Genomic DNA, 27500 nt, shown 5'->3' on the forward strand with positions numbered 1-27500 from the left:
CGATGGTTTCGTTGACCTTTGACCTTTTTCAAGGTCACAGGTCAGCGTCAAAGGAAAAATTAGACATTTTATATCTTTGACAAAGTTCATCGGATGTGATTGAAACTTTGTAGGATTATTCTTTACATCAAAGTATTTACATCTGTAGCCTTTTACGAACGTTATCAGAAAAACAAGGGAGATAACTAGCCTTTTCTGTTCGGCAACACACAACTTAACGTTGGGCTTTTCTCGGAAACTATAAAAGTGACCGGGCTCAAATTTTATGTGAACGTGACTCATTGTGTTGTGAATAGCAATTTCTTCCTGTCCATCTGATGCCTCATATAATATTCAGAACTGCGAAAGTGACTCGATCGAGCGTTTGCTCTTCTTGTTGTTGTTGATTTTTGTTTTCATGCTTTTTTTTATTTTTATTTTTTTTATTCTCTTTTTGTAAAGTTTTTTTTTTTTTTACATGTATATGGTGTGTTTTTAATTGGAGTCCTGTAAAACTACAAAGAGAAAATGTTGTGGCGTCATAAGAAAAAAAACCACAATACACACACGTGCTATGAAGACATTTGATTTTTTTTTTAATCGAAGTTTTGTAAATATGCATCCTTTACACAGAAGGAGGTCAGACTCGCACGTCAAAAAATAACCTGGTCCCCTTCCGCTGACGTCAGAGAGAACCACTTAGCAGGTACGAATGACGTCAGACGTCTTTGAGGTGCGGTAAGGTGTAATCTGTCTTGTGGCGAGTGTGAAGATTACAAGGAAATAACGAAAGTGACTTGGATATTGTGAAAGATTTGGTGAATGTTTTTTGCTTCTTTTTTTTTTTACTTACTTCTTTTGTTTTCTGAATTGCTTGCACACACACACACACACACACACACACACACACACACACACACACACACACACACACACACACACACACACACACACACACACACACACACTCACACACAGGGACACAGAAACACACATACACACACAGACACAGATACAGACATAGACAGACACAGACAGACAGACACAGACAGACAGACAGACACACACACACGCACACACGCACACACACACACACACTGACACACACTGACACACACACACTGCCACACACACACATACACACACACACACACACGCGCGCGCACACACACACACACACGCACACGCAAACACACGCACGCACGCACGCCTGCACACACACACACACACACACACACACACACACACACACACACACACACACACACACACACACACACACACACACACACACGTTGGGAGTCAGAAAATATGATTCTGGGACGTCATACTTCCCTCCCCTTCGAGTATTGACGTTCACATCCGGCACCCCACAGAGGTTGATTAGATAATGGCGACACTAGAGTGAATAAAAATCGTGATAAACCCATGGAGGTACACTAAAATTTTTAAGGTATTTAGCACATGCGATTTATCAAAAACTCCAGCGAGTATTTGCATTTATGTTAAGCGCAGACAGCCAGCCAGATAGCCAGACAAGAAGACAGACAGACAGACAGACAAAATTGAAAAAAAAACCCAACTTCTTGAAACATCACTCAGTCTCCATACTCTTATATGACTTAATAACAACCTTCAAGCGATAAACTTGATTTTGTTAGGAAAAATCTATTGAACAACAAAACAACATTTTTTTGAGTAAGAAGTAATCGTAATCGTTTTGCATGAAAGCAAATGTAGCGAACTCTTATTTAAGCTACTGGATACAGGAAATGCCTCCGGCTGTTTGAAAAAAAACCACACACACACTATAATAACGTAGCTGATACCAACATATCTTTTTAAATTTATTTAAAGTGACAATCTCCGCCTTGAAACAATTTAGTTCTGACATATCATTAAAACAATATTTAAAGTGACTAACATTTAAACATTTTCTTCACCTCCCCCACCCAAAACCCACAACTGCTACAACAACCAGTACTAACGTTGGCGATAACATTACAATTGTAGTTCTTTGCGACCAATTGACCACAAAGTAAAAAACAATGGAGATACGAAGAAAACGCGCTTTGCTAGAAATGAAACAATGCTGCCTTTTTGTTATTATTTTGTTTTAATCAATTAACAGAGAAGAATATTTTCACACTCTTTGACAGGAGAGCATCTTCGCACACAAAATCACAAATTTGAGAACAAAAAGTAAAAAAATCTCAAGGCCTAAATCTCGTGTTGGAAATGTTGATGGTACGGTAGCACACGCCTGCACATGCCAAAAACTACACATAAGTCATATTGTTTATTGCTGAACGTTAACGCGGCAGCGATAACGGTGTCTGGCGGGACCTTATGAAAGGAATCTTCCCTTTAAAAAGCGCGACACACCTTGTCTTCTGGCGAGAACGAGGCACAAGGGGTATATGAGGTGATATATGACCTGTCAGTGTAAGTGAGCGACGTGTATGCATGTAATACTCTGTTACTCCGTGTGTGTGTGTGTCTATGTTGGCTCATCCTGGAAGGTAAGGGGGTTTTCCTTCTTTTTGCTTATGCTTGTAAATCAGAAACTAACAGTTCGTAGTTGTTTTGATTTGTGTAATGCCCACACTTGTTTTTGTGTGTGAAGTTTTGTTCACAAATCGAAATGGCCTTTGCTTGTGTATTTTTTCCCAGAAAAGTTTACTTTACAATTCTGAGGTTTATTTTAGGTTCAAGTTCAATGAAGATGACACGTACCGGACATTTTCATTATTGTTAGCCACGAAAAGAGAAAGAGGAAATACTAAATCAGAATCATAATTCTTTATCAATTCGTTATCAATGTATTTTCTCATATTTAAACTTTCAGAGATGTTACTAGGATTTATTTTTCTCCGCACATTTGCTGGAAGAGTCATACAAGTTAGACAACTTTTTACAGTTAAAGGCACAGTAAGCCTCCCGTAAACCATCACAGAGCTCCCCGAGCGTCTACATATAGGGCCTAGTACAAGCATACTTCCATTTGAACGCTCACCGAACGGGAACATCCTGGCTGCTTTCTGTCGAGCTTGAGAAATTTTCAAAGAATTTATTTTCGTGGACTTGGCCTCAACAGCAATGGCGCCTTGTTTTGGTGCTGGACGGCTGTTATGAATACCGGAATTCACGCCCGGACAGTAAGCCTCCCCTAAACCATCACAGATACTGTCAGGCTTTTACACACAGTACAAACACCCTTCCATTTGAACTCTCACCAAACGGGAACATCCTAGGTGCCCTACGTAAAGAGCGAGCAATTTTTAAAGAATTAATTTTGCAGATTGTCTCGAACACTTTTTGGACCCATCCTGAACTCAGGTCAAACATGAGTTACTTCCCTTCGGGTCTCATTCTATCGATGTAAACTGGCGAGCCGTGAATCGATGATTATCAAAATGTTTTTGGACCGTGGTGCGTTTTTGCGCTAGACCTAACTTTTAAAATCTAAATAATAAATTGACAGCTTGTTACACAAACATTCTTTAATTATAAAAGAATTCTTTTTTCATCAAGACAAGATCAGTACAATTCGAAGTTGTGAAAGTTTGAAAAAAGAAAAGCCCGGAAGCAGGGTCACGCAAGGGTCGTAGCAGACGACGCCGGTTTATCAGTGCATATCGCCGTTCCTCTCAACAGTCAAAAGCCATCGCTAGAGTTCTTGTGAACCACAGCCGTTTGTTTCGTGCATAAAAACGTGCTATTGTAAATAGTCGCATTCAAATAACTAACTGACGACTACATTGTGAAAAAGGGAAACTGGATCACACGGGTTCACGATGGCTCAGGGGTAAGATAAACCACGCAAAAATAAATTCTTTGAAAATTGTTCGCTCTTTACGGAGGGCACCTAGGATGTTCTCAATCAGTGAGTGTTTAAATGAAAGGGTGTTTGTACTGTGTGTAAAAGCCTGACCGTATCTGTGATGGTTTACGGGAGGCTTACTGTGCCTTTAAGAGTTACTGTAGTCCTTGACATTGCCATATTAATTTTCATTCTCGTGAAAAAGTCGGCAGTTCTGCTGCAACGACGGAACATTTTAAATCAACCGAGGTTGCTGACAACATGATTAATGTACCTTTCAACAACATGTGATACTTAAGCTGGTCTTTTTTTTGCAAAAAAACACCCACACAAACCCAAACCTTTCTACCCTTTCTAAAAAGATCTCATGAAATCCTTTGCACTTTCATAAAGGTACGTTGATTTTGACAAAACTGAGATTACTTTGGCAAAGCTCAAGACAGGCTCACTCGAAGATTTGATTTGACGGAGTAAAATACATAACTTCCCGACTTCAATAATGAGCGTGCCGGGTAGGCGACTCTAATAGACTTTGAAACATCCACCCTCTTCACCTCGTCCAAATCTGACCTACAGACCGGCACGGTTGGCCTAGTGGTAAGGCGTCCGCCCCGTGATCGGGAGGTCGTGGGTTCGAACCCCGGCCGGGTCATACCTAAGACTTTAAAATTGGCAATCTAGTGGCTGCTCCGCCTGGCGTCTGGCATTATGGGGTTAGTGCTGGGACTGGTTGGTCCGGCGTCAGAATAATGTGACTGGGTGAGACATGAAGCCTGTGCTGCGACTTCTGTCTTGTGTGTGGCGCACGTTATATGTCAAAGCAGCACCGCCCAAACAAACAAACGGGGAGTTCCTTATTTCATGTATGCGGTTATAGTACCAATAGAATTTATTGAATAAACTTGTTTAAACCAAACAAACAAACAAACAAAATCTGACCTACGGAGACATCTGCTTGTATTTTCAATTTTTAATTGTAATAACTATTTTATATCGCTTATCGCTTGGGGAATTTCTTCCAGAAAATTCGGGCTGCTATACCTGGGGACAGCATGCAGCGACAGAATCGCGCTACCAAATATGTTGGTTTCGTTCATGGGCTGAAACTCCCACGGCTTTTACGTGTAGGGCCGTTTCTACGCCGCCATTTTTGCAGCCAAACGCCGCTTTCGGGGGAAGCATGCTGGGTATTTTCGTGTTTTTATAACCCACCGAACTCTGACGTGGATTGCAAGATCTTTTCCGTGCGCACTTGGTCTTGTGCTTGCGTGTACACACGAAGCGGGATAAGGCACTAGCAGGTCTGCACATTAGTTGAGCTGGGAGATCGGAAAAATCTCCACTCTTAACCCACCAGGCGGCCGCTGCCGGGATTTGAACTCACGACCTTCCGATTAGGAGACCGATGTCATATTCACTAGGCCACTGCGCCCGTCATCGCTACCCAATTTAAACCAAATTATGAGAACAATATACTTTAATTTTGACATTTGGTATCTGTCACTGCGCTCACGCCTAGCTTCCTCCTATCCTCTTAGCTCGCGATTATCTTTCGAGAACTCTCCACCCACCACTCATTAATCTTTGTGTGTTAATCCGCTGTTAGTGTTATCTTTCACATAGATAGTGTCGGTGTGTGAAAAGTGAATTGCACACGACTCAGACTTGTCATAACCTCCGCACATGACCACTTCACTCCAACTGAGTCAGATCTAAGGATTAGGAAGCAATTTCAGTTACTTGTGTCAAGCAAGTAAGCAGCCTGTCTTGATCTCTGTCTTTGTCTCTTTCTCCCCACACCCCTAGTATCCTCGTCACTAGCCCCCCCCCCCTCCCCCCAAAAAAAAACACAAAAAAAACCAACAAAAACACAACCAACCACCAACACAAAAAACACAAAATCCCCCACCAAGAAACCACCTACACCTGGCAAAGCCACCCCCCCTTACCCTCACACAGCTAACAGTCTGCTGTTGTTGTTGTTGTTGCTGATGTTGTTGTTGTTGTCGTTGTCGTCGATGTCGTCGATGTCGTCGTTTTAGTAGCCGTCGTAATTTTTTGTTGTTCATGCTGTTATTGTATTCTTATTTCTGTCATAGCAAAGGCCTAATAGTAATAGGGATTTTCCTAAACAAAATGGATGAGTCACCCCAACACAACTCTAGCCTAATTGACGTCAGCACTCAATGACGTGACGTGACACAGTTTTATGATCATCATCAATCACAGTTTGAACGAACTGTTTCCCCATTTCAAACGCTGCATCATTACTGACAGAAATATATTGCTTTTTGAAGGGAATTCTTTTGCTTAGAGGCATGCCCCATAAATGCATATCGTTACCACTGTGTCCATTTGTGTAATTCTTATTCTCAACGTTTTCACGCACTGTACCAGATAGGCCTAGTGGTAATGCGTCCGCCCCGTGATCGGGAGGTCGTGGGTTCGAACCCCGGCCGGGTCATACCTAAGACTTTAAAATTGGCAATCTAGTGTCTGCTCCGCCTGGCGTCTGGCATTATGGGGTTAGTGCTAGGACTGGTTGGTCCGGTGTCAGAATAATGTGACTGGGTGAGACATGAAGCCTGTGCTGCGACTTCTGTCTTGTGTGTGGCGCACGTTATTACGTCAAAGCAGCACCGCCCTGATATGGCCCTTCGTGGTCGGCTGGGCGTTAAGCAAAAAAAAAACAAACAAACCCAGATTAGGTTTGCATTGTTGTCTGTGTATTTCTTCATTTGTTTTTCTTTGAGATGATATTTATTTGAAGAAGAAAACACTCACACACGACAAAAGTGCGTTTTGACATGAACAGCGAAGAAACAAATGATTCACCGTAATTATGACCTGAGGTGAAAAATGTTGTTTACATTTACATTTAGTGCAAGACAACTCTCCTACGAATAGATAGGACCACCAATAGCTAACATCAGCTTAGGCATCCTGAACTCAGGTCAAAATGAGTTCGGCTCATTCTCTCCCTGACCGGACGCTTTGCAGTCCTACGCGAATCTATCAAAACAAAAATACAGAGTTATCTCCCATATGGTTTTCGCGAGCTCTGATCTAAATTTGAGATCAGTGTTCGCGAGACGAAAATGATTGCAGATTGGCCGACTTCGACAGTGATCTCCGTTCTGTTCTTCACAGTTATGATAAAGACATCGTTCTAAGGTCAAAACAAGTCGAAATTTTGGGACTGCTGCCGGAAGGAGACCGTAATATATGGTGTCATCACTGTCAACTGGTTACAGAAAAAATCGTCTGCTCCATGGATCCAGTGAACGCCGAAACCAAACGGTTGATTATCACGTGACACTTTTGCCGTAAATACAGCCGCGAAAAATAGCTCGCTTGAAACTGTCTTACATATCAATTCCTTTGTAAGTTAAACATGACAAAACACCATGAAAAATCATTATCGACGATCGCGAATCTGCTTATATCAATAATAATTACAAAAAGCTCTAAATATGAAAAAAAATCGGTTTCCTTGCCAGACCTGAGTTCAGGATGCAGCTCAGGATACATTGTAAACGCGCGTGTGTGTGTGTGTGTGTGTGTGTGTGTGTGTGTGTGTGTCTGTGTGTGTGTCTGTGTGTGTGTCTGTGTGTGTGCGTGTGTGTGTGTGCTGTGTGTGTGTTTTAGAATATTAACAAACCATTTTCTGAATTGGCCGCTACTGCTGCTGGTGACGTATAATTTCAAGTTCATCATAGTTTAAACCAGAGAACCTGTCTGACATGCCCCTAATGGCTTTGCCGTGAGGGCGAACAGCTTTCTAGCTAACACTTTTGAGTTCTGCTTTAGAAATGGACTCTAAACACTCAGCGATACATTACCGAGATAATGCCGGTAGTAATTCAGCAGCTTAGAAGATTACCCAAACTGCCCTGGAAATAAAGTTCATGCTAAACAGCATTGGTCTAAACGATCACTCTAACTGCTGTCTCTTGAGGGCAGACGACTTCCTTGGTGTTAAAGGCATACTACCTGTGAAGACAGTTCTGTTCACTATCTCAGAACTGGTCAGTCGTTTTTGTTTCACATCAGAATTAACCTTTTGTGGGGTCCTGTTGACTAAATGTTTTAACATAGAGGGGGAATCGAGACGAGGGACGTGGTGTTTGTGTGTGTGTGTGTGTGTGTGTGTGTATGTGTGTGTGTGTGTGTGTGTGTGTGTGTGTGTGTGTGTGTGTGTGTGTGTGTGTGTGTGTGTGTGTGTGTCTGTCTGCGTGTGTGTGTGTGTAGAGCGATTCAGAGTAAACTACTGGACCGATCTTTATGAAATTTTACATGAGAGTTCCTGGGTATGATATCCCCAGCTTTTTTTTCTTTATTTGGATAAATGTCTTTGATGACGTCATATCCGGCTTTTTGTAAAAGTTAAGGCGGCACTGTCACACCCTAATTTTTCGATAAAATTGATTGAAATTGTTGTAAAGCAATATTCGACGAAGGCCGAACTTGGGTATTGCATTTCAGCTTGGAGGCTTAAAAATGTATTGATGACTTTGGTCTAAACATCTAAAAATTGTAATTAAAATTATATTTTTATAAAATGATCCAAAATTACGTTCAACTTATTCTTCGTCATTTTCTGATTCCAAAAACATATATATATGTTATATTCGGATTAAAAACAAGCTCTGAAAATTAAAAATATAAAAATTATGATTAAAATAAAATTTCCGAAATCGATTAAAATACAATCTCATCTTATTCCTAGTCGGTTCCTAATTCCAAAAACATATAGATATTATATGTTTGGATTAAAAACACGTTCAGAAAGTTAAAACGAAGAGAGGTACGGAAAAGCGTGCTGTGCAGCAGAGCGCAACCACTGCCGCGCTAAACAGGCTCGTTAATTTCACTGTCTTTTGCACGAGCGGCGGACTACGGTCATTGTGAAAAAAATGCAGTGCGTTAAGTTTCATTCTGTGAGTTTCACAGCTTGACTAAATGTAGTAATTTCGCCTTACGCGACTTGTTAATGTGTATAATTATCTTCATTGTTGTCAGTTTGATATGAACAGCGATATGAACAGCGATGACACAACCATTCACCGTAATTTTGACCTGAAATGAGTTGCATACATTTATATTTAGTGTAAGATAAGATAAGAACATGGGATTGTTTGTATGAATTAATTTCTATGGTTGACAGTAGTGGCCAGAAATACATTATTTTTTTCTTGAAAGATTCTCACCCTGCACAGGAAACAACCAGACTATGAATTGTTGCTATGTGTCCATGTATAGGGATGGTCTTATCTCACGTGAAACAACCAGACTATGAATTGTTGCTATGCGTCCATGTATAGGGATGGTCTTATCTCACGTGAAACAACCAGACTATGAATTGTTGCTATGTGTCCATGTATAGGGATGGTCTTATCTCACGTGAAACAACCAGACTATGAATTGTTGCTATGTGTCTATGTATAGGGATGGTCTTATCTCACGTGAAACAACCAGACTATGAATTGTTGCTATGTGTCCATGTATAGGGATGGTCTTATCTCACGTGAAACAACCAGACTATGAATTGTTGCTATGTGTCTATGTATACGGATGGTCTTATCTCACAGGAAACAACCAGACTATGAATTGTTGCCATGTGTCCATGTATAGGGATGGTCTTATCTCACGTGAAACAACCAGACTATGAATTGTTGCTGTGTGTCCATGTATAGGGATGGTCTTATCTCACGTGAAACAACCAGACTATGAATTGTTGCTATGTGTCCATGTATAGGGATGGTCTTATCTCACGTGAAACAACCAGACTATGAATTGTTGCTATGTGTCCATGTATAGGAATGGTCTTATCTCACGTGAAACAACCAGACTATGAATTGTTGCTATGTGTCCATGTATAGGGATGGTCTTATCTCACGTGAAACAACCAGACTATGAATTGTTGCTATGTGTCCATGTATAGGGATGGTCTTATCTCACGTGAAACAACCAGACTATGAATTGTTGCTATGTGTCCATGTATAGGAATGGTCTTATCTCACGTGAAACAACCAGACTATGAATTGTTGCTATGTGTCCATGTATAGGGATGGTCTTATCTCACGTGAAACAACCAGACTATGAATTGTTGCTATGTGTCCATGTATAGGGATGGTCTTATCTCACGTGAAACAACCAGACTATGAATTGTTGCTATGTGTCCATGTATAGGGATGGTCTTATCTCACGTGAAACAACCAGACTATGAATTGTTGTTATGTGTCCATGTATAGGGATGGTCTTATCTCACGTGAAACAACCAGACTATGAATTGTTGCTATGTGTCCATGTATAGGGATGGTCTTATCTCACGTGAAACAACCAGACTATGAATTGTTGCTATGTGTCCATGTATAGGGATGGTCTTATCTCACGTGAAACAACCAGACTATGAATTGTTGCTATGTGTCCATGTATAGGGATGGTCTTATCTCACGTGAAACAACCAGACTATGAATTGTTGCTGTGTGTCCATGTATAGGGATGGTCTTATCTCACGTGAAACAACCTGACTATGAATTGTTGCTATGTGTCCATGTATAGGGATGGTCTTATCTCACGTGAAACAACCAGACTATGAATTGTTGCTGTGTGTCCATGTATAGGGATGGTCTTATCTCACGTGAAACAACCAGACTATGAATTGTTGCTGTGTGTCCATGTATAGGGATGGTCTTATCTCACGTGAAACAACCAGACTATGAATTGTTGCTATGTGTCCATGTATAGGGATGGTCTTATCTCACGTGAAACAACCAGACTATGAATTGTTGCTGTGTGTCCATGTATAGGGATGGTCTTATCTCACGTGAAACAACCAGACTATGAATTGTTGCTATGTGACCAGGTATAGGGATGGTCTTATCTCACGTGAAACAACCAGACTATGAATTGTTGCTATGTGTCCATGTATAGGGATGGTCTTATCTCACGTGAAACAACCTGACTATGAATTGTTGCTATGTGTCCATGTATAGGGATGGTCTTATCTCACGTGAAACAACCAGACTATGAATTGTTACTATGTGTCCATGTATAGGGATGGTCTTATCTCACGTGAAACAACCAGACTATGAATTGTTGCTATGTGTCCATGTATAGGGATGGTCTTATCTCACGTGAAACAACCAGACTATGAATTGTTGCTATGTGTCCATGTATAGGGATGGTCTTATCTCACGTGAAACAACCAGACTATGAATTGTTGCTATGTGTCCATGTATAGGGATGGTCTTATCTCACGTGAAACAACCAGACTATGAATTGTTGCTATGTGTCCATGTATAGGGATGGTCTTATCTCACGTGAAACAACCAGACTATGAATTGTTGCTATGTGTCCATGTATAGGGATGGTCTTATCTCACGTGAAACAACCAGACTATGAATTGTTGCTATGTGTCCATGTATAGGGATGGTCTTATCTCACGTGAAACAACCAGACTATGAATTGTTGCTATGTGTCCGTGTATAGGGATGGTCTTATCTCACGTGAAACAACCAGACTATGAATTGTTGCTATGTGTCCATGTATAGGGATGGTCTTATCTCACGTGAAACAACCAGACTATGAATTGTTGCTATGTGTCCATGTATAGGGATGGTCTTATCTCACGTGAAACAACCAGACTATGAATTGTTGCTATGTGTCCATGTATAGGGATGGTCTTATCTCACGTGAAACAACCAGACTATGAATTGTTGCTATGTGTCCATGTATAGGGATGGTCTTATCTCACGTGAAACAACCAGACTATGAATTGTTGCTATGTGTCCATGTATAGGGATGGTCTTATCTCACGTGAAACAACCTGACTATGAATTGTTGCTATGTGTCCATGTATAGGGATGGTCTTATCTCACGTGAAACAACCAGACTATGAATTGTTGCTATGTGTCCATGTATAGGGATGGTCTTATCTCACGTGAAACAACCAGACTATGAATTGTTGCTATGTGTCCATGTATAGGGATGGTCTTATCTCACGTGAAACAACCAGACTATGAATTGTTGCTATGTGTCCATGTATAGGGATGGTCTTATCTCACGTGAAACAACCAGACTATGAATTGTTGCTGTGTGTCCATGTATAGGGATGGTCTTATCTCACGTGAAACAACCTGACTATGAATTGTTGCTATGTGTCCATGTATGGGGATGGTCTTATCTCACGTGAAACAACCAGACTATGAATTGTTGCTGTGTGTCCATGTATAGGGATGGTCTTATCTCACGTGAAACAACCTGACTATGAATTGTTGCTATGTGTCCATGTATAGGGATGGTCTTATCTCACGTGAAACAACCAGACTATGAATTGTTGCTATGTGTCCATGTATAGGGATGGTCTTATCTCACGTGAAACAACCAGACTATGAATTGTTGCTGTGTGTCCATGTATAGGGATGGTCTTATCTCACGTGAAACAACCAGACTCTGAATTGTTGCTATGTGTCCATGTATAGGGATGGTCTTATCTCACGTGAAACAACCAGACAATGAATTGTTGCTATGTGTCCATGTATAGGGATGGTCTTATCTCACGTGAAACAACCAGACTATGAATTGTTGCTATGTGTCCATGTATAGGGATGGTCTTATCTCACGTGAAACAACCAGACTATGAATTGTTGCTATGTGTCCATGTATAGGGATGGTCTTATCTCACGTGAAACAACCAGACTATGAATTGTTGCTATGTGTCCATGTATAGGGATGGTCTTATCTCACGTGAAACAACCAGACTATGAATTGTTGCTATGTGTCCATGTATAGGGATGGTCTTATCTCACGTGAAACAACCAGACTATGAATTGTTGCTATGTGTCCATGTATAGGGATGGTCTTATCTCACGTGAAACAACCAGACTATGAATTGTTGCTATGTGTCCATGTATAGGGATGGTCTTATCTCACGTGAAACAACCAGACTATGAATTGTTGCTATATGTCCATGTATGGAGATGGTCTTATCTCACGTGAAACAACCAGACTATGAATTGTTGCTATGTGTCCATGTATAGGGATGATCTTATCTCACGTGAAACAACCAGACTATGAATTGTTGCTATGTGTCCATGTATAGGGATGGTCTTATCTCACGTGAAACAACCAGACTATGAATTGTTGCTATGTGTCCATGTATAGGGATGGTCTTATCTCACGTGAAACAACCAGACTATGAATTGTTGCTATGTGTCCATGTATAGGGATGGTCTTATCTCACGTGAAACAACCAGACTATGAATTGTTGCTATGTGTCCATGTATAGGGATGGTCTTATCTCGCGTGAAAGCATGGTCAGATTGGAGATGGTGAACCAAATAAGTTACATGGGAAGAAGGGGGCCTTTAAGGCAGACATTTGCCGTGGTCTAGCCACATCAATCAAAATGACCTTCGCACATGACCACTTGACCCCCAGTGACCTCAGGTCATCATCATAAAATGTCACAATCGTGTCAACAGCACTCACTCACTCACTCACTCACTCGCTCACACTACCTCATGCACGGCGTTCCTCTGAGATTTTTCCTAATGTAAACAGGACTCTTAGATTAAAGACTTGCCATATCCTTATAGCTGATGGATACTAACTCCATTGTTTAGGGGTAAGTCATTAATTTGGACCAATGTAAAAGAAAAAGAAAAAAAATAGGCAAAAGAGAGAGGGAGAGACTTTCGGAGACTTGAAACATTTGTTAACATCACTGCGTTTTTTCTTCTCTTGACGAAACGGTGTGCATACCCCATTAAATTGCTTATATCCTCCAGTTTTTATTCTGCGAATTTGCACGTACTTTTATTTTTCATATATTTATTTTATCTTATCTACACTGGCCACAGAGACACAGGCCTATTTTTATTTTTTATTATAGAAAATAATCACAGTGCACCATGGCTGTATAGACCGGCACGGTGGCCTAGTGGTAAGGCGTCCGCCTCGTGATCGGGAGGTCGTGGGTTCGAACCCCGGCCGGGTCATACCTAAGACTTTAAAATTGGCTCCGCCTGGCGTCTGGCATTATGGGGTTAGTGCTAGGACTGGTTGGTCTGGTGTCAGAATAATGTGACTGGGTGAGACATGAAGCCTGTGCTGCGACTCCTGTCTTGTGTGTGGCGCACGTTATATGTCAAAGCAGCACCGCCCTGATATGGCCCTTCGTGGTCGGCTGGGCGTTAAGCAAACAAACAAACAAACAAACATGGCTCCACTATTAAAAAACACGATTCAAACCTTCGGTCTTTAGACTACTCTTTTAATTGTTTGCAATGTATTTATACCTCCATTATAAAAAGAACAACAGAAGTGGGAAAAAAGCATAGTGTTGGTGAATCATAAGAAGTTAAATCTATTGCAGGCGCCTAGTAACTTCGTCATAGAGTAAAAAAAAAAAAAAAAAGAAAAAAAAAAAAGAAAGAAAGAACAGAATAATGATGGCGTCGGTGACTCACTTCACGTTAACTTGGTTGCAGGCGCCGGATAACTTCGTCATCGAAGGAGAAGGGTATGATATCACCGTTATCCGCCTTTTCAGGTCATCAGGGTGAGATATCATCGATATAGCGGCCTCCTTTGTGTGATAAACTAAGCGAAAAGCCCCCACTGCACGCTGGCCAATATCCGACTCTGTGAGCATAATATTCAGACATTTGAGATGTATAATAGCATAAAGAAGAAAACAAGGAGACGGTTATAATTCCACCAAAAAAATATTGTTTTAGATCAGAATTGACCTTTTTTGCTGTCCTGTTTTAATGTGACTTTTGTTTTCATTATGTGAGGAAGATAGACAGCCAAGCAAAAGCGCAATGTGCTTATGCAGTTCAGTTTAAGTTTGTGTGTGTGTATGTATGTGTGTGTGAGTGTGTGTGTGTGTGTGTGTGTGTGTGTGTGTGTGTGTGTGTGCACGATATGTGTGTGAGTGCGTGTGTGCACGGTGTGTGTGTGTGTGTGTGTGTGTGTGTGTGTGTGTGTATGTGAGTGTGTGTGTGTGTGTGTTTGTGTGTTTGTATGTGTGTTTGCGTGCATGCGTGCATGCGGCGTTTGTGCACGCAAGAGAGTGTGTGTTTGTTTGTGTGTGCGTTAATAGTTATCCCATGAGTGCATGCCCGTGTGCGTATGTCAGTTTGTTCATGACTGTTATACAATTATTTGTTCATATTTTTAACTTGCAGTTTGAACCAGGAAGGGCTGATTTTGCGCTTCGAAAATGTAAAGACGAACATAAAGCAACTTGAATGATAGGCTACATGAACTATACTCATCAAGTTTTCCCATCAATCTTCAAGTCACGTAGTCGGCCTCTGACGTGACCTGCATTTGATGACCGATAAAGGACAGTGCTTGTCACCGAATATCAAGTAATGGAGACTTGATTCAAGGAGAGACGTCATGGACCCAGTTTGTGATACCACTCAGTGTACGGACATATCCCTGTGGGCAACATGTAGTTTGAAGTACCTCTGTCGAAATTAAGGTGAGAGTGCTTGACGTCCAAAAATAAGTGATTTTGCTTCGCTGTGGACAAAGGGCTGCAGTTGGAGCGTGTTCAGGAAAATCTCCCCCCAAAATGACTTCTATCACACCACAAACTGATAAACTGGTTCACCAGAGCAAGGGAGATAACGTCGAGAACAAGGGTGGAACCAAGGATGCGGTTATCTCCCGTGAACTTCGCGCAAAGGGGACGTGTGGGGGACACGTCACTCTTGACCCACGTGACCTTTCCCACCACAACTTGCAACTTAATCACTTCAGCAGCAATTTTCCTTCATTTACTCTCCGTTCAGCAGACAGTGAAAACAACCCCGAGCAAACACATTTGTCGTCTGCTCAGTCGGACCACAACAGAAAAGGATTTGTGTGTCCCGCAGTAATTGTGACAGGACAGATTTCGCCTGCGTCAGAGACAGTCCTACCCGGATCAGGTAAAACAGAAGACGATTCAGCCAGTGAAATAACCTCAGACGGAATTAAAGGCGGATTTACATCCATTGTTTACAACTATCCCGGATGTAGGTTATCATCTGCGGAAGAGAACAATCAATTGCTTTCGTACCAGTCGGGGACCACCGACCAGAGCTCCCACCTTACTTCATGTGAAAGCAAGGCAACGTTTGTCCAGTCCGAACACTGTGAGACAAATGCTGATGCAACTTCGAGTTTGTTGGCTGCCGGGAAAAGCGGAACACTTCAACCCAACGAAATAAAAAGTGGTGCAACTTCGAGTTTGTTGGCTGCCGGGAAAAGCGGAACACTTCAACCCAACGAAATAAAAAGTGGTGCAACTTCGAGTTTGTTGGCTGCCGGGAAAAGCGGAACACTTCGACCCAACGAGATAAAAAGTGGTGCAACTTCGAGTTTCTTGTCCACAGTGAAGACTAGAACTCTCACGCAAAGTGAAATAAAAAGTGGTTCCAATTCGAGTGTGTTTGCTACAGTAAAACCCGGACCACTCACACCCAGCGACATAAAAACTGGTTCAAATTCGAGTGTGTTGGCTGACGTAAAACCCGGATCACCCTCCTCCAGCGAAATAAAAGCGAATAATTATCAGAAGGAATACACCGACCCAGGTCAGCCCACAGACCGATGCTTAGGACTGCCTACGTCAACCGTATTAGGCGTGTTGAACAGTAATAAATCAGAACTGCTCAGTCCTACTGAAGTGAAACTTGAGCTGTCTTCTTTTGAGAATAATGAAACGAAAACCGGACTAGGATCGCAGCGTTCCCAACAGGAAACTTTACCTCGTTCTACTGCAGAATCGAAAACTGGATTAAGTGCTCCGGAACGTGGACAGTCTAGCTTCTGTTTGGGTGTCAACCGAGAAACGTTGAGATCTGCTTTGAATCAGTGCTTCGCTAACAGGGCATGGTGTCCAGAAAATCTTACAGGGGCTGAAAGAAAAGTCAGTGCTTCCAGCAAAGAAGCGGGGCTATCTGTCAAGAACGCCAATAGTTTTGAAAAACTAAACCCCAGGCTGGGTTTCAACTATCCAAACACTCACGGCGAACCAGTCAAAGATCCTTACGAAATTCAATTAAATCCGGTGTCTGTCGAGTCTGATCGTTTCAGCGCAGAGAGGCAATTACAAACAAAAGGAGACAACAATAGACTTCGCATGCATTCCGGAAATGCCAACCCCCACAGTCCTGTTACCATAGGAACGCACGCGCCGAGTCTGTCGCATTTCCACGAAAGTTTCTGCTGCGGTGGCACCGTCAACGTCCTTCCTCCAATCGTCGAACGCGCGGAGAGCGACGTCAAGCCTTTTCCACCAATTGCCGAGTACGAGGAGAGTGACGTCACGGCCGCCATGTTGTCTGACAGACTGGAGGCACAAAAGCTTCCTCTGCGAGGCAAGACATTGAGGGTAGAACCGTTCTTCGTGCGAAAAAAATCACACGAATGTGGCACTACCAACAACAGCAACAGCAACAACAACAACAACAACAACAACAACAACAACAACAACAACAACAACAGCAACAGACCAAACAAACCGAAAACACAGAACGATGAGGACCTTTTATTCACCAACGATGCCAACATTGCAAAACTGAGGACGCCGGTTCGCAAGCACCAGCTTCCTACCTTTGTTCTTCGCCGTACTTCTTCTTCTTCCTCTTCTTCAGACGCAGAACTTTCTCCCCTGGACCCGAACCTGTCGACTACACCTGGGAGAAGCGGCGCCAACAGAAAACTGGGCGTGAGTCAAGAGAACACGCAGGCAGGCCTCGGCCGCGGAAACGACTTGAAAACAAGAGAGGAAAACCCCGGAATACCAGTCTCAAACCAGAACGATCAAACTGTAAGCGCGCTACGAGATACAGACGGGAGCATGGCATCTCAAGATCCAGGTACAACGATTTGCAAGCCAGAGAGAGCCAAGGAAGTGTCAAATGTCAGGAGCCCTTGCAGTGACCAAAATCTGTCAGGGGAACATGGGGACGGCAGTGTGGTACCAGTCTGCAAGACTTCACAGTCACCTGATTCCCCCAGCCTGCGAACGAACCAGCAAACCTCTCTACGCACCGTATGTCCAGGAAGGAACATCGTTCAACCATCCCCCGAGCACCTTCCCCACGGCAAACAAGCGATGTACAACGTGAGCATGGTCGACGACAGCATACGTGTAGATATCAACCCGCAGGTCTCCACTCACGCTGAAGACCAGTCTGCTGCCAAGCGTTCCACCAACACCCCTAACGTGCGGATGCCAGGGAACAAAGGAAAATCCTGTCACCCGTCTGTCAGCGACGATGACGAGTTTCCAGACGACGGATGGCAGAAGTTTCACGAGTGGTCAGAGATGCGAGAAGGCCGCAGTATGAGCCTACACAAAGAAAGCCAACTTGTGTTGGATCTCGCGGCTCTCAAGAAGGTCCAGGCTGTTGAGGACGAGGTGAAAAGCTGGGTGGAGCGGCGAGTGGCAGCCATAGGGTCACAAGAGGCTTCTGCAGGAGATGGCCGAAGAAGCCGCCATCGCTCTCTGGATGACGTGACGGGGGATTACACGAAAGAAAATGAAGGGAAAACCTCGTGGAGACCTCCGCCTTTCCTGCCGTCCAATTCCGAAAAGTCTCTCTCTCCAGCACGGCGCACCTCCATTGTCGTCAGCCTGGACTCGGAAAAGGTGAGGCGAAACTCCGTGACCATTCTGCGACCCAAGACCCGCCGTGTGTCCATGTCCAACGCTTCCTCCCGATCCCAGTCCCCCTCCGATCGCGTCGCAGCTGCCCCGAAACGCCGCACTAGCACCAAGTCCATGCTGGGGAAGTTGATCCCCCCCGCGACCGTCCAGGTGGCCTCCACTGTCCCCGAAGTCGCCTCCGCTTTGGAGTTCCTGACGTGGACCCACCTCCTGTCCACCTACCCGCCAGGCGAGGTGCACAGCACCAGCATACAGAGATCGGAGATCATGGTCAGTATTCCGGTGTGTCGGGTCACTAAGGGAGGCTCTACGATCAGCGTCACCAGCGTGGAAGCCATCGAGCAGACCCTGTTCAACGTCCATCCAACCTTGCAGGTTCTTCTGGCCAATCCTCAGTCCAACGACGACAAGGTCCCCGGCGGTCCAGTTCCTCCTCCTCCTCCGCACGCTCTGTCCGCCTGTGTCGCTGATCCCCAAGCCCCAGCCTCGGTGTCAACGTCAGCGGCGACGTCACTTCCAGAAGCGGGAAAAGGGATAAAAGGTGAGTGTTCAACAATGATTTTATCAAACACATCATTCAGAAATGATTGAAAACAAATTAAAATGTTAAACAAATATAAACACGTACATCTATGCACAGGGGAAGTGATCAGCCGTCAAAAGTCACGTGACTGCCAAGAAATAAAGGGAACTAACTTCAATCTATTCTGGTGATTACTATTGTTGTCGATCTTTGTGCTATGGACCCATTGACGTCGGAACAAGTCAGTGTTAACAAATTGAATATAAAATCATAATACGTAATGTGTAACAATACACACACAAGGTACACACACTCTCAAACACACACACGCAAGCACACACACACACACACACACACACACACACACACACAAACACACACACACACACACACACACACACACACACACACACACACACACACACACACACACACACACACACACACACACTTGTCGCGAAAATCATGACCAAATCTGAGAAAATGGTCTTCAGGGGAGGCAATCATCTTGCAACACTACATGTGGCAATATACAGCGGTTGTTTCCCTTGTCAGACTATTTGATTTTTTTCGTCATAGCAAAAATCATACTTCAAACGTATTGTGGCTGTCAAGGGGTCGATGGTGCAGGTGGTGTTGTTTGTGACAGTCCAGGGCCGGACTAGGTAAGTACTAGGGGGGGGGGGGGGGGGTTACAGATGGGGGTCCAGGGTGGGGGTTGTAAGGGGACTTCGCCCCCTTGAAGCTGAACGTTTTTTGATGTTTCTGGAGGGAAAGGAAGCCTCTCCTTGAACGAAAAAGGTAAATTCGACAGCAAGCTGTATAGGCAATGAAGAGATGAGGGGGTGAGAGGTGCGATTTCTCCTCGGATTTCATGATGATCCAGATGCAACCCCCCCCCTCCCTCCCCCACAAAAAAAGCGTTTGGGAGGTACATGCTTAAGCGGGGGGGGGGGGGGGGGTTGCGCAACCCCTATAACCCCCCCCCCCCCTAGTCCGGCCCTGCAGTCCCTTTGTCATTGTTCTTGTTCAAAGGTAAAGGCTTAGTGTGTTTAAGATTGATAGTGAGTGTTGTTGTTGTTGTTGTTGTTGTTGTTGTTGTTGTTGGTGTTGTTGTTGATGTTGTTGTTGTTGTTGTTGGTGGTGGTGGTGTTGGTGTTGAGGTGGATGTGGTGTATTTGGGATACCGGGTGTTAATGCTGCTGTTGCTATATCTAATTCCGTTAAACAAAAAACGTGTTTATTACTTTGCGCCTTACCAAAGACACCCTCACCGTTATTTTGCACATGAGACTAAGCCTACGGTTTGTATGGCAGTTGTTTGCATAAACTCTGCATTTACTTAGAATCTAGAATCTGGTTCAAAACGTGAAGGCTTTACATGGCACGTGCGACGCAACATAATCTGGGGACAATTTAAATTATATTTGACGCAAAGTTTCAGCCCCACAACTAATAATTCAGTGTTTATGACTGTGTGAATGGTTGGTTCAGCTCAAAAAATGTGTAAACCAAACAGTGGTTTTCCAAATTTATTTCATTGTAGTTTGTTGTGTCATTTGCTATCCATTTAAAGATTTCATTGTGTAATATCCCTTTACTGTCAATCTTACTGAATCTTGTTGGACTTAATTTATTTATATATTTATTTATCATAAGCGCAGTATTCATTCTTTCATCTGTTTCTTTTCTACTGTCTCATATTTGTTTGTCTAAATTTCTGCCCTTTTTAAAATGATAATGTTTGCAAGATGGAAATGACTTGTCGACAAATATAGCATCGACACACGTTGGTTTAAATACACTTGTGTGCGGCGCAAGTCTCGAAATGAGGCTTTGTATGCATGCAAAGACTTCATGTGAAAAGAATATACATACATCAGGCAGGAGAAGTAAGAGTTAGTCATAAATTGGGTGAAGAGGAGTGAGGGAGGGGAAGGGGGGGGGGGGGGGGAGGGGAGGAGCTGAGAAAGGCCGAAGATAGGCCTTTGAGGTGTCAACGCCGGCGGCCGCGAGATATGTATTCCAATCATGTGAAATTCTTTCCTCCAACTCATGTCATTTGTATTTTCCGTTGACAGGTTCTGAAGACATGACGGCGGTGACTAATGTCTTTTTAATTTGTCTGCACTTCGTCCGGAGGGGGGGGGGGGGGGGGGAAGAGAGAGAGAGCGAGAGAGAGAGAGAGAGAGAGAGAGAGAGAGCGAGAGAGAGAGAGAGAGAGAAAGAGAGTGAGAGAGAGAGAAAGAGAGAGCTAGAGATAGTGGGAGAGAGAGAGAGAGAGAGAGAGAGAGAGAGAGAGAGAGAGAGAGAGAGAGAGAGAGAGAGAGAGAGAGAGAGAGAGAGAGAGAGAGAGAGACAATGACAAATTCTTTATTTACGAGGGTAATGGCATAAGCAAACAGGTGCTTTTTTACATCCTGCCCTCGCCCATGGGAGGGTTTAATCTAATGACAATACGTTTTAAAAATGTTGGAATATCAATTAAAGAAGTAATAAAAGTAAACGACAGACAAGCAAACGATTAATAGACTAAACAAACAAAAATATACATACAAACGAACATGACATATTATATTAGAGAGAGAGAGAGAGAGAGAGAGAGAGAGAGAGAGAGAGAGAGAGAGAGAGAGAGAGAGAGAGAGAGAGAGAGATGGCAACAAAGTGAAACAAGATCACACACACACACACACACACACACACACACACACACACACACACACACACACACACACACACACACACACACACGTCGCACAAAACAATACAATGCAACACAGGAAGACAGAGATAAACGGAAAGAGACATTCAGACGGAAAGACAGGCGGACAGACAGGCGGACATAGAGACAGACTTAAGGACAGACATAAGGACAGACAGACAGACAGATAGACTGACTGACTGACTGACAGACGAATGCGCAAACCTCATGCAGTTTTCTCTCTCTCTCTCTCTCTCTCTCTCTCTCTCTCTCAGTTGAGTCATCGCATATGCCCCTCTGGTTTACGTTTAGCGTCGATTGTGCCCATGTCCGTCCTCCCATCAGTGAAGCAACACAGCCACCTACAAAAAGACTCATATGGGACAGAGAAAAAGAGCAAGAGGTCAAAACTTTGATCCAGTCTGAAAGCTTTGTAAACAAACTGGCCGCTGCTACAGCTATGATCAAAGAGGACGCAGAGGGGTCAGTGGAGTTGTTTACGTGTGCTTTGAAAGACGCTGCTAAACCAATGGAAAGGGTGTTTAAAAATGACTCACCTTTAATCTCCGAAAACAAGTGGTTCGATTCTGAATGCCGAAAATTAAAAAGACAAACACGCAAGGCATTTCGGATGTACAAAAAGGAAAAGACAGGACAAGAGAAAGACAGGTTAAAGATGTTATACCTAACGGAGAGAAAGTCATACTCCAAAGTGCTCAAACAGAAAAAAGACAGTCATAAACAAAATAGAGTGAATAGCCTGCTGTTGAATATTTCTGACTCTCATGCATTTTGGAAGGAGATAAAGAAATTCAGGAGGAAACGTAAACCCGCAGGAACTATTGACAATCAGGCATGGTATGATCATTTTAAGAAAGTACTTAACGAGGATGATGACAGAAGGCATGTTCAAGAACATGACCATACTGACACTGAAGAAGAAAACGAACTTGACTGCGACATTCTCAACAGTGATATTACCGAAGAAGAAGTGAGGACTGCTTTAAGTGGCTTAAAAAAAGGGAAAGCAGCGGGACCAGATGGCGTTTTAAATGATCTCCTAAAAACCACAGGTGACACAATCGTCCCCTATCTTTTGACGTTGTTTAACGACCTTTTTAGGACTGGTGACTACCCTTCAGATTGGGCAAAGGCTATCATTCAACCAATATTTAAGAAAGGTGATGATGAGAACCCTGACAATTATAGAGGCGTCTCTTTGTTAAGTTGTGTGAGCAAGTTGTATACCAGTATTATGAATGCCCGTTTGACAGCGTGGGCTGAGGAAAACAACATTCTCTCTGAGTCACAGGCGGGTTTTAGAAAAAATTACTCCACAATTGACCACATGTTCACTCTTTATGCAGCAGTTACCAAGCAGCTTCAACTAAAAAAGAAGTTATATGTTGCTTTTGTGGACTTTCAAAAGGCGTTTGACACCGTTAAAAGGGATGTTTTGTGGAATGTTTTATTAAAGATTGGTGTAAAAGGAAGAATGTTTAACATGCTTAGGTCAATGTACTCATCTGTTCTCTCTTGCGTCCGATGTAACTCTGGCAATACTGATTATTTTGAATGCCTACAAGGCCTGAAGCAAGGCTGTCTAGCGAGCCCAACGCTTTTTTCGTTTCTTATAAACGAACTTGCCTCGGAAATAATATGTAAGGGCAGACACGGAATTCAAATGCTTCCCGGCGAGATCGAACTGTTTCTTTTGATGTTCGCTGACGACATTGCACTGCTATCATCGTCCATAGTGGGTTTGCAAAACCAACTGAACATCTTACATAACGTTTCAAAGCGTCTTGGGTTAAGGCTAAACATGAATAAAACCAATGTCGTTGTTTTTCGAAACGGTGGTCATTTAGCCAAAAGTGAGAAATGGTTCTACGGAAACGCGCAAGTATCAAGTGCTAGCTCTTACAAGTATCTCGGTCTGACATTCACAACCCAAGCCCGTTTGAATCTCTCTTTCAATGACGCAATCACCAGAGCCAAACAAGGTGTCATTGAGATTTTTAAAGTCTTATGGAATATAGGATGCCACGACATGGACATATTTTTCAAATTATTTGATGCGCAAATTGCTCCCATCTTGCTCTATGGCTCAGAACTATGGGGATGTTTTGACTGTTCACAGATTGAAAAGGTTCACATGTATGCCTGTAAAAGATTACTCGGGATCTCGTCAAACAGTCCAAACCAGATGGTGTATGGGGAACTTGGAAGATGCACTTTGTCAATCCTAGCAAATATCCGAAGCGTAAAGTACTGGTTGAGACTTAACTGTATGCCGGATTCGAGATATGCAAAGATGTCATACATCATGTTAAAAAACGCAGTTGAAAGGGGAAAACAGAATTGGGTCTCACAAGTTAAATGCCTCCTTTGCATGAATGGATTTGGAGATGTGTGGTTGAACGGGTCTGTAGGTAGGGAATGTGCGTTTATTAGAACATTACAGCAACGTCTGCAAGACTGCTTTGAGCAAAACTGGCACTGTAAACTTGATACAAGTGTGAGATTTGATGTATACAGGATGTTTAAAGGAGAACTTGAAAAAGAAAAGTATCTGGGTGTCATTGAAAACCAGTACATACGCAAAATGTACACAAAGTTCAGACTGGGCATTACACCATTGAAGGTAAATAAACTGCGCTATAATCCCGAGTGCGCTGAATCCAGAAATTGTACATTTTGTAAATCAACTGAAGAAAATGAAAACCACTTCCTGTTTAAATGCCCAGCTTACAATGCAATCCGTCAAAAGTACATTGGTGCTTGTTTTGACCTTGACCAGTTCTCCAACTCATCGTTGTGTATTTTACAGACTGACAACAAATTACGACTGATTGCATTGTCAAATTATGTGTTCTACGCGTTTAGACAAAGAGAAAATCAATTGTGAAATAGACCGGTATGATCGTACAACCCAAAATCCTTGTCTTCATCTTACTGTATTTTTTTTTCTTCTCTGTTTTTACTTCTTGTGCTAGGTGTTGATTTTAAGTTGCCTTGCTTCCGGACGGTCAAGTCCACTTTGTTCACATGCTAACTATTTCTCCCCCTTGTACATACACATTGTGTTTGATGCAATAAAAATTCGCCTTCGCCTTCGCCTTCTCTCTCTCTCTCTCTCTTTCTCTCTCTCTCCCTCCCTCCCTCTCTCTCTATGTCTGTCCGGCTGTCTCTCTGTCTCTGTCTCTCTCTCTCTCTTTCTCTCTCTATATACAGGGTGGGCCACAAAAAGAGGGACAAAATCAAACTCTCATATTTTCTAAGAAAATAATTGTTTCTTTCTGACCAGAATGTCATTTGTTGTTGTTAACCACACTACCAGTGTTTCTGAACTTATCAACCAAGCGTGTGATAGTATGACGATGTGGTATTTTCTTTCCAGGGTGTTCGCGTCGAAACTGTCTTTGAACCAGAGTAGGCGACTACAGTTCCACAATCTTGGTCCTCTCTTCGACGAAAAAGTGATCGTAGGGGTCCATTCTTCTGTCAGATAAAACTTACAGGTCTTCTGGATATATCATCTGAAAATCAGAAAGAAACAATTATTTTCTTGGAAAATATGAGAGTTTGATTTTGTCCCTCTTTTTGTGGCCCACGTCATCCAGCAGCGCGGGGCCTGGATTGAACATGTCATCAATTACTGACAAGAGCAACCAAATGTTCTTCGATTTCGAAATGCTTTGGTATAATAAAAATTTGAGATGTTGTCCACATCTGGTGAAAAAAATCTTGCGAAAATTCTTGTATTTGTAGAAACTATTACAGTTTCTTTTTGTCCCTCTTTTTGTGGTACACCCTGTATATATATTACTCAAAGGAAAAAGTTAGGGACCACTTACGCAAACAAACACAGCTTCCAAACCACCAAACAAAATTGAATCAAATTTGTAACATGTTTAATTGATTATCTCTGCGATCCCTTTTCCAAAATATGGTGAGATTTCATTCACGCATTACGTGTCAACAAGCTCTGAAACAACATGGGGGTCGAAAACAACATTTGCAAGTTTCGAACAGTTCAGTAATGGGTGTGTCGGCCGCGTTTTGCGATGCCTTCTGCAGTCCTGTTCCGCATCGAGTTTACCAGCTTCCTGCAGAAGGCCTGAGGAATCATGGCCTGCCATTCGATTTGCAGGAACTGAAGCAGTTGCTGCAGGTTCCTGGGGGTTGTTCCTCACTCGCCTGTCCAGCTCATCCCACAGGTGCTCGATGGGGTTGGAATCAGGGCTGCAAGCCGGCCAGTTTATCCTGGTGACACCAGCCTGCTGGATGAAGTGGTTGACCAGCCTCGCTCTGCGAGGTGTCGCGTTATCGTCCTGGAACACAGCCTGCACACCAATCTGGTGTAGAGCGTGTAGAACCAAAGGGGCGACAATCTCATCTCGGTAGCGCTGGCCCGTCAGGTTGCCAACAATGTGGTAGAGGTGGGTTCTGTGTCGAAAACTGAAGGCCCCCAACACCATGATGGAGCCCCCGCCGAAGGCCACCCTCTCCTGCACCAGACCGTTGTTGTACCGCTCACCCTTATGCCTCCACACACGAGCCCGACCGTCATGATGGTGCAGATTAAAGCGGGACTCATCGCTGAACAGCACATCGGCCCATTGCTGGCGTGTCCACCTGGCATGGTTGTGACAGAACGCCAAACGAGCCTGGCGATGAGCTGCTGTCAGTCGTGGCCGTACAGCTGGACGACGTGATCGCAGGCCAACTTCGTGCAGGCGTTTGCGGATGGTTTTCGCTGACGTTGGTGTTTGTTGCCACCCTCAGCTGGCCCCTGATGATGTTTGCAGTGGTGCCTCGCTGCTGCAGAGCTTGTCTTCTGATGAAGCGATCTTCACGCTGTGTTGTCTTCTTAGGCCGTCCTGACCTGGGCCTCTCCAGAACGCTGTTGGTGGCCTGGAACTTCTGATGCAGCCTGACCACGACAGAATGGGACACTCCAAGTCGTCTGCCCACTTCTCGCTTGCTTACGCCGTCTTGCAGCCATGCGATGGCCCGGGCTTTGTTGAAGGTGGTCACCTTTCGTCTGGGAGGCATAGTGAGAAGATGGTGGCTAGCGGAAAATCGCGGGGCTATAAAGCCTAACTGGTGACAACAGTTCACTCTCAACACATCCTCCCTGCACGTGCATAACGAATTTTTCATCTTTCTCGCCCAGGCTTGCCCACGCGCCAGCGTAACAATGGTCCACTTTTTGCAGTTTGGCAGTTTCTGTCTCGTGCCCTAGCCAGGCCTCCGTGGATCCCGAGCAAGTTTCCTGCTAACACAGCATTGCTCACCTACTGATGTGTACGGCCTGACAGCCGTTTGGTTTTTATAAACTTAGGAACAAGGAGTTTGGCACAGATGAAGTCAGCTGTTGTTTTCAAGGGCGGTCCCTAACTTTTGCCGTTCAGTATATATGTATGTATATGTGTGGACTGGGTGGCCGAGTGGTAACGCACTTGCGCTCGGAAGCGAGAGGTCGCGTGTTCGACCCTGGGTCAGGCCGCAATTTTCTCCCCCCTTTCCTAACCTAGGTGGTGGGTTCAAGTGCTAATCTTTCGGATGAGACGAAAAACCGAGGTCCCTTCGTGTACACTACACTGGGGTGTGCACGTTAAAGATCCCACGATTGACAAAAGGGTCTTTCCTGGCAAAATTGTAGAGGCATAGATAAAAATGTCCACCAAATACCCGTTTGACTTGGAATAATAGGCCGTGAAAGGTGAATGTTCGCCTCACAGGCTTGAGGTTTGCTGGTCGATGTGAATGCGTGATATATATTGTGTAA

The 27500-nt window shown here is 43.5% G+C and overlaps 1 protein-coding gene and 1 non-coding gene across 2 annotated transcripts in view; both read left to right on the top strand.

Moving 5' to 3' along the window:
• The first annotated feature begins 13730 nt into the window (after positions 1-13730).
• Positions 13731-13806, top strand: Trnat-cgu (transfer RNA threonine (anticodon CGU)). The gene has a single exon. It is a non-coding gene; the product is annotated as a tRNA-Thr (tRNA).
• A 215-nt stretch (positions 13807-14021) lies between these two features.
• Positions 14022-27500, top strand: part of LOC138980348 (serine-rich adhesin for platelets-like) — a gene marked incomplete in the record, with an annotated part of 69665 nt that continues 56186 nt past the window's right edge. Inside the window, 2 exon segments of the mRNA XM_070353216.1 lie at positions 14022-14454; positions 15001-19023. Coding sequence (XP_070209317.1) covers positions 15396-19023 — 3628 coding nt within the window.

Source organism: Littorina saxatilis, linkage group LG11, assembly GCF_037325665.1.
Source record: "Littorina saxatilis isolate snail1 linkage group LG11, US_GU_Lsax_2.0, whole genome shotgun sequence".
Lineage (NCBI taxonomy): Eukaryota > Metazoa > Mollusca > Gastropoda > Littorinimorpha > Littorinidae > Littorina > Littorina saxatilis.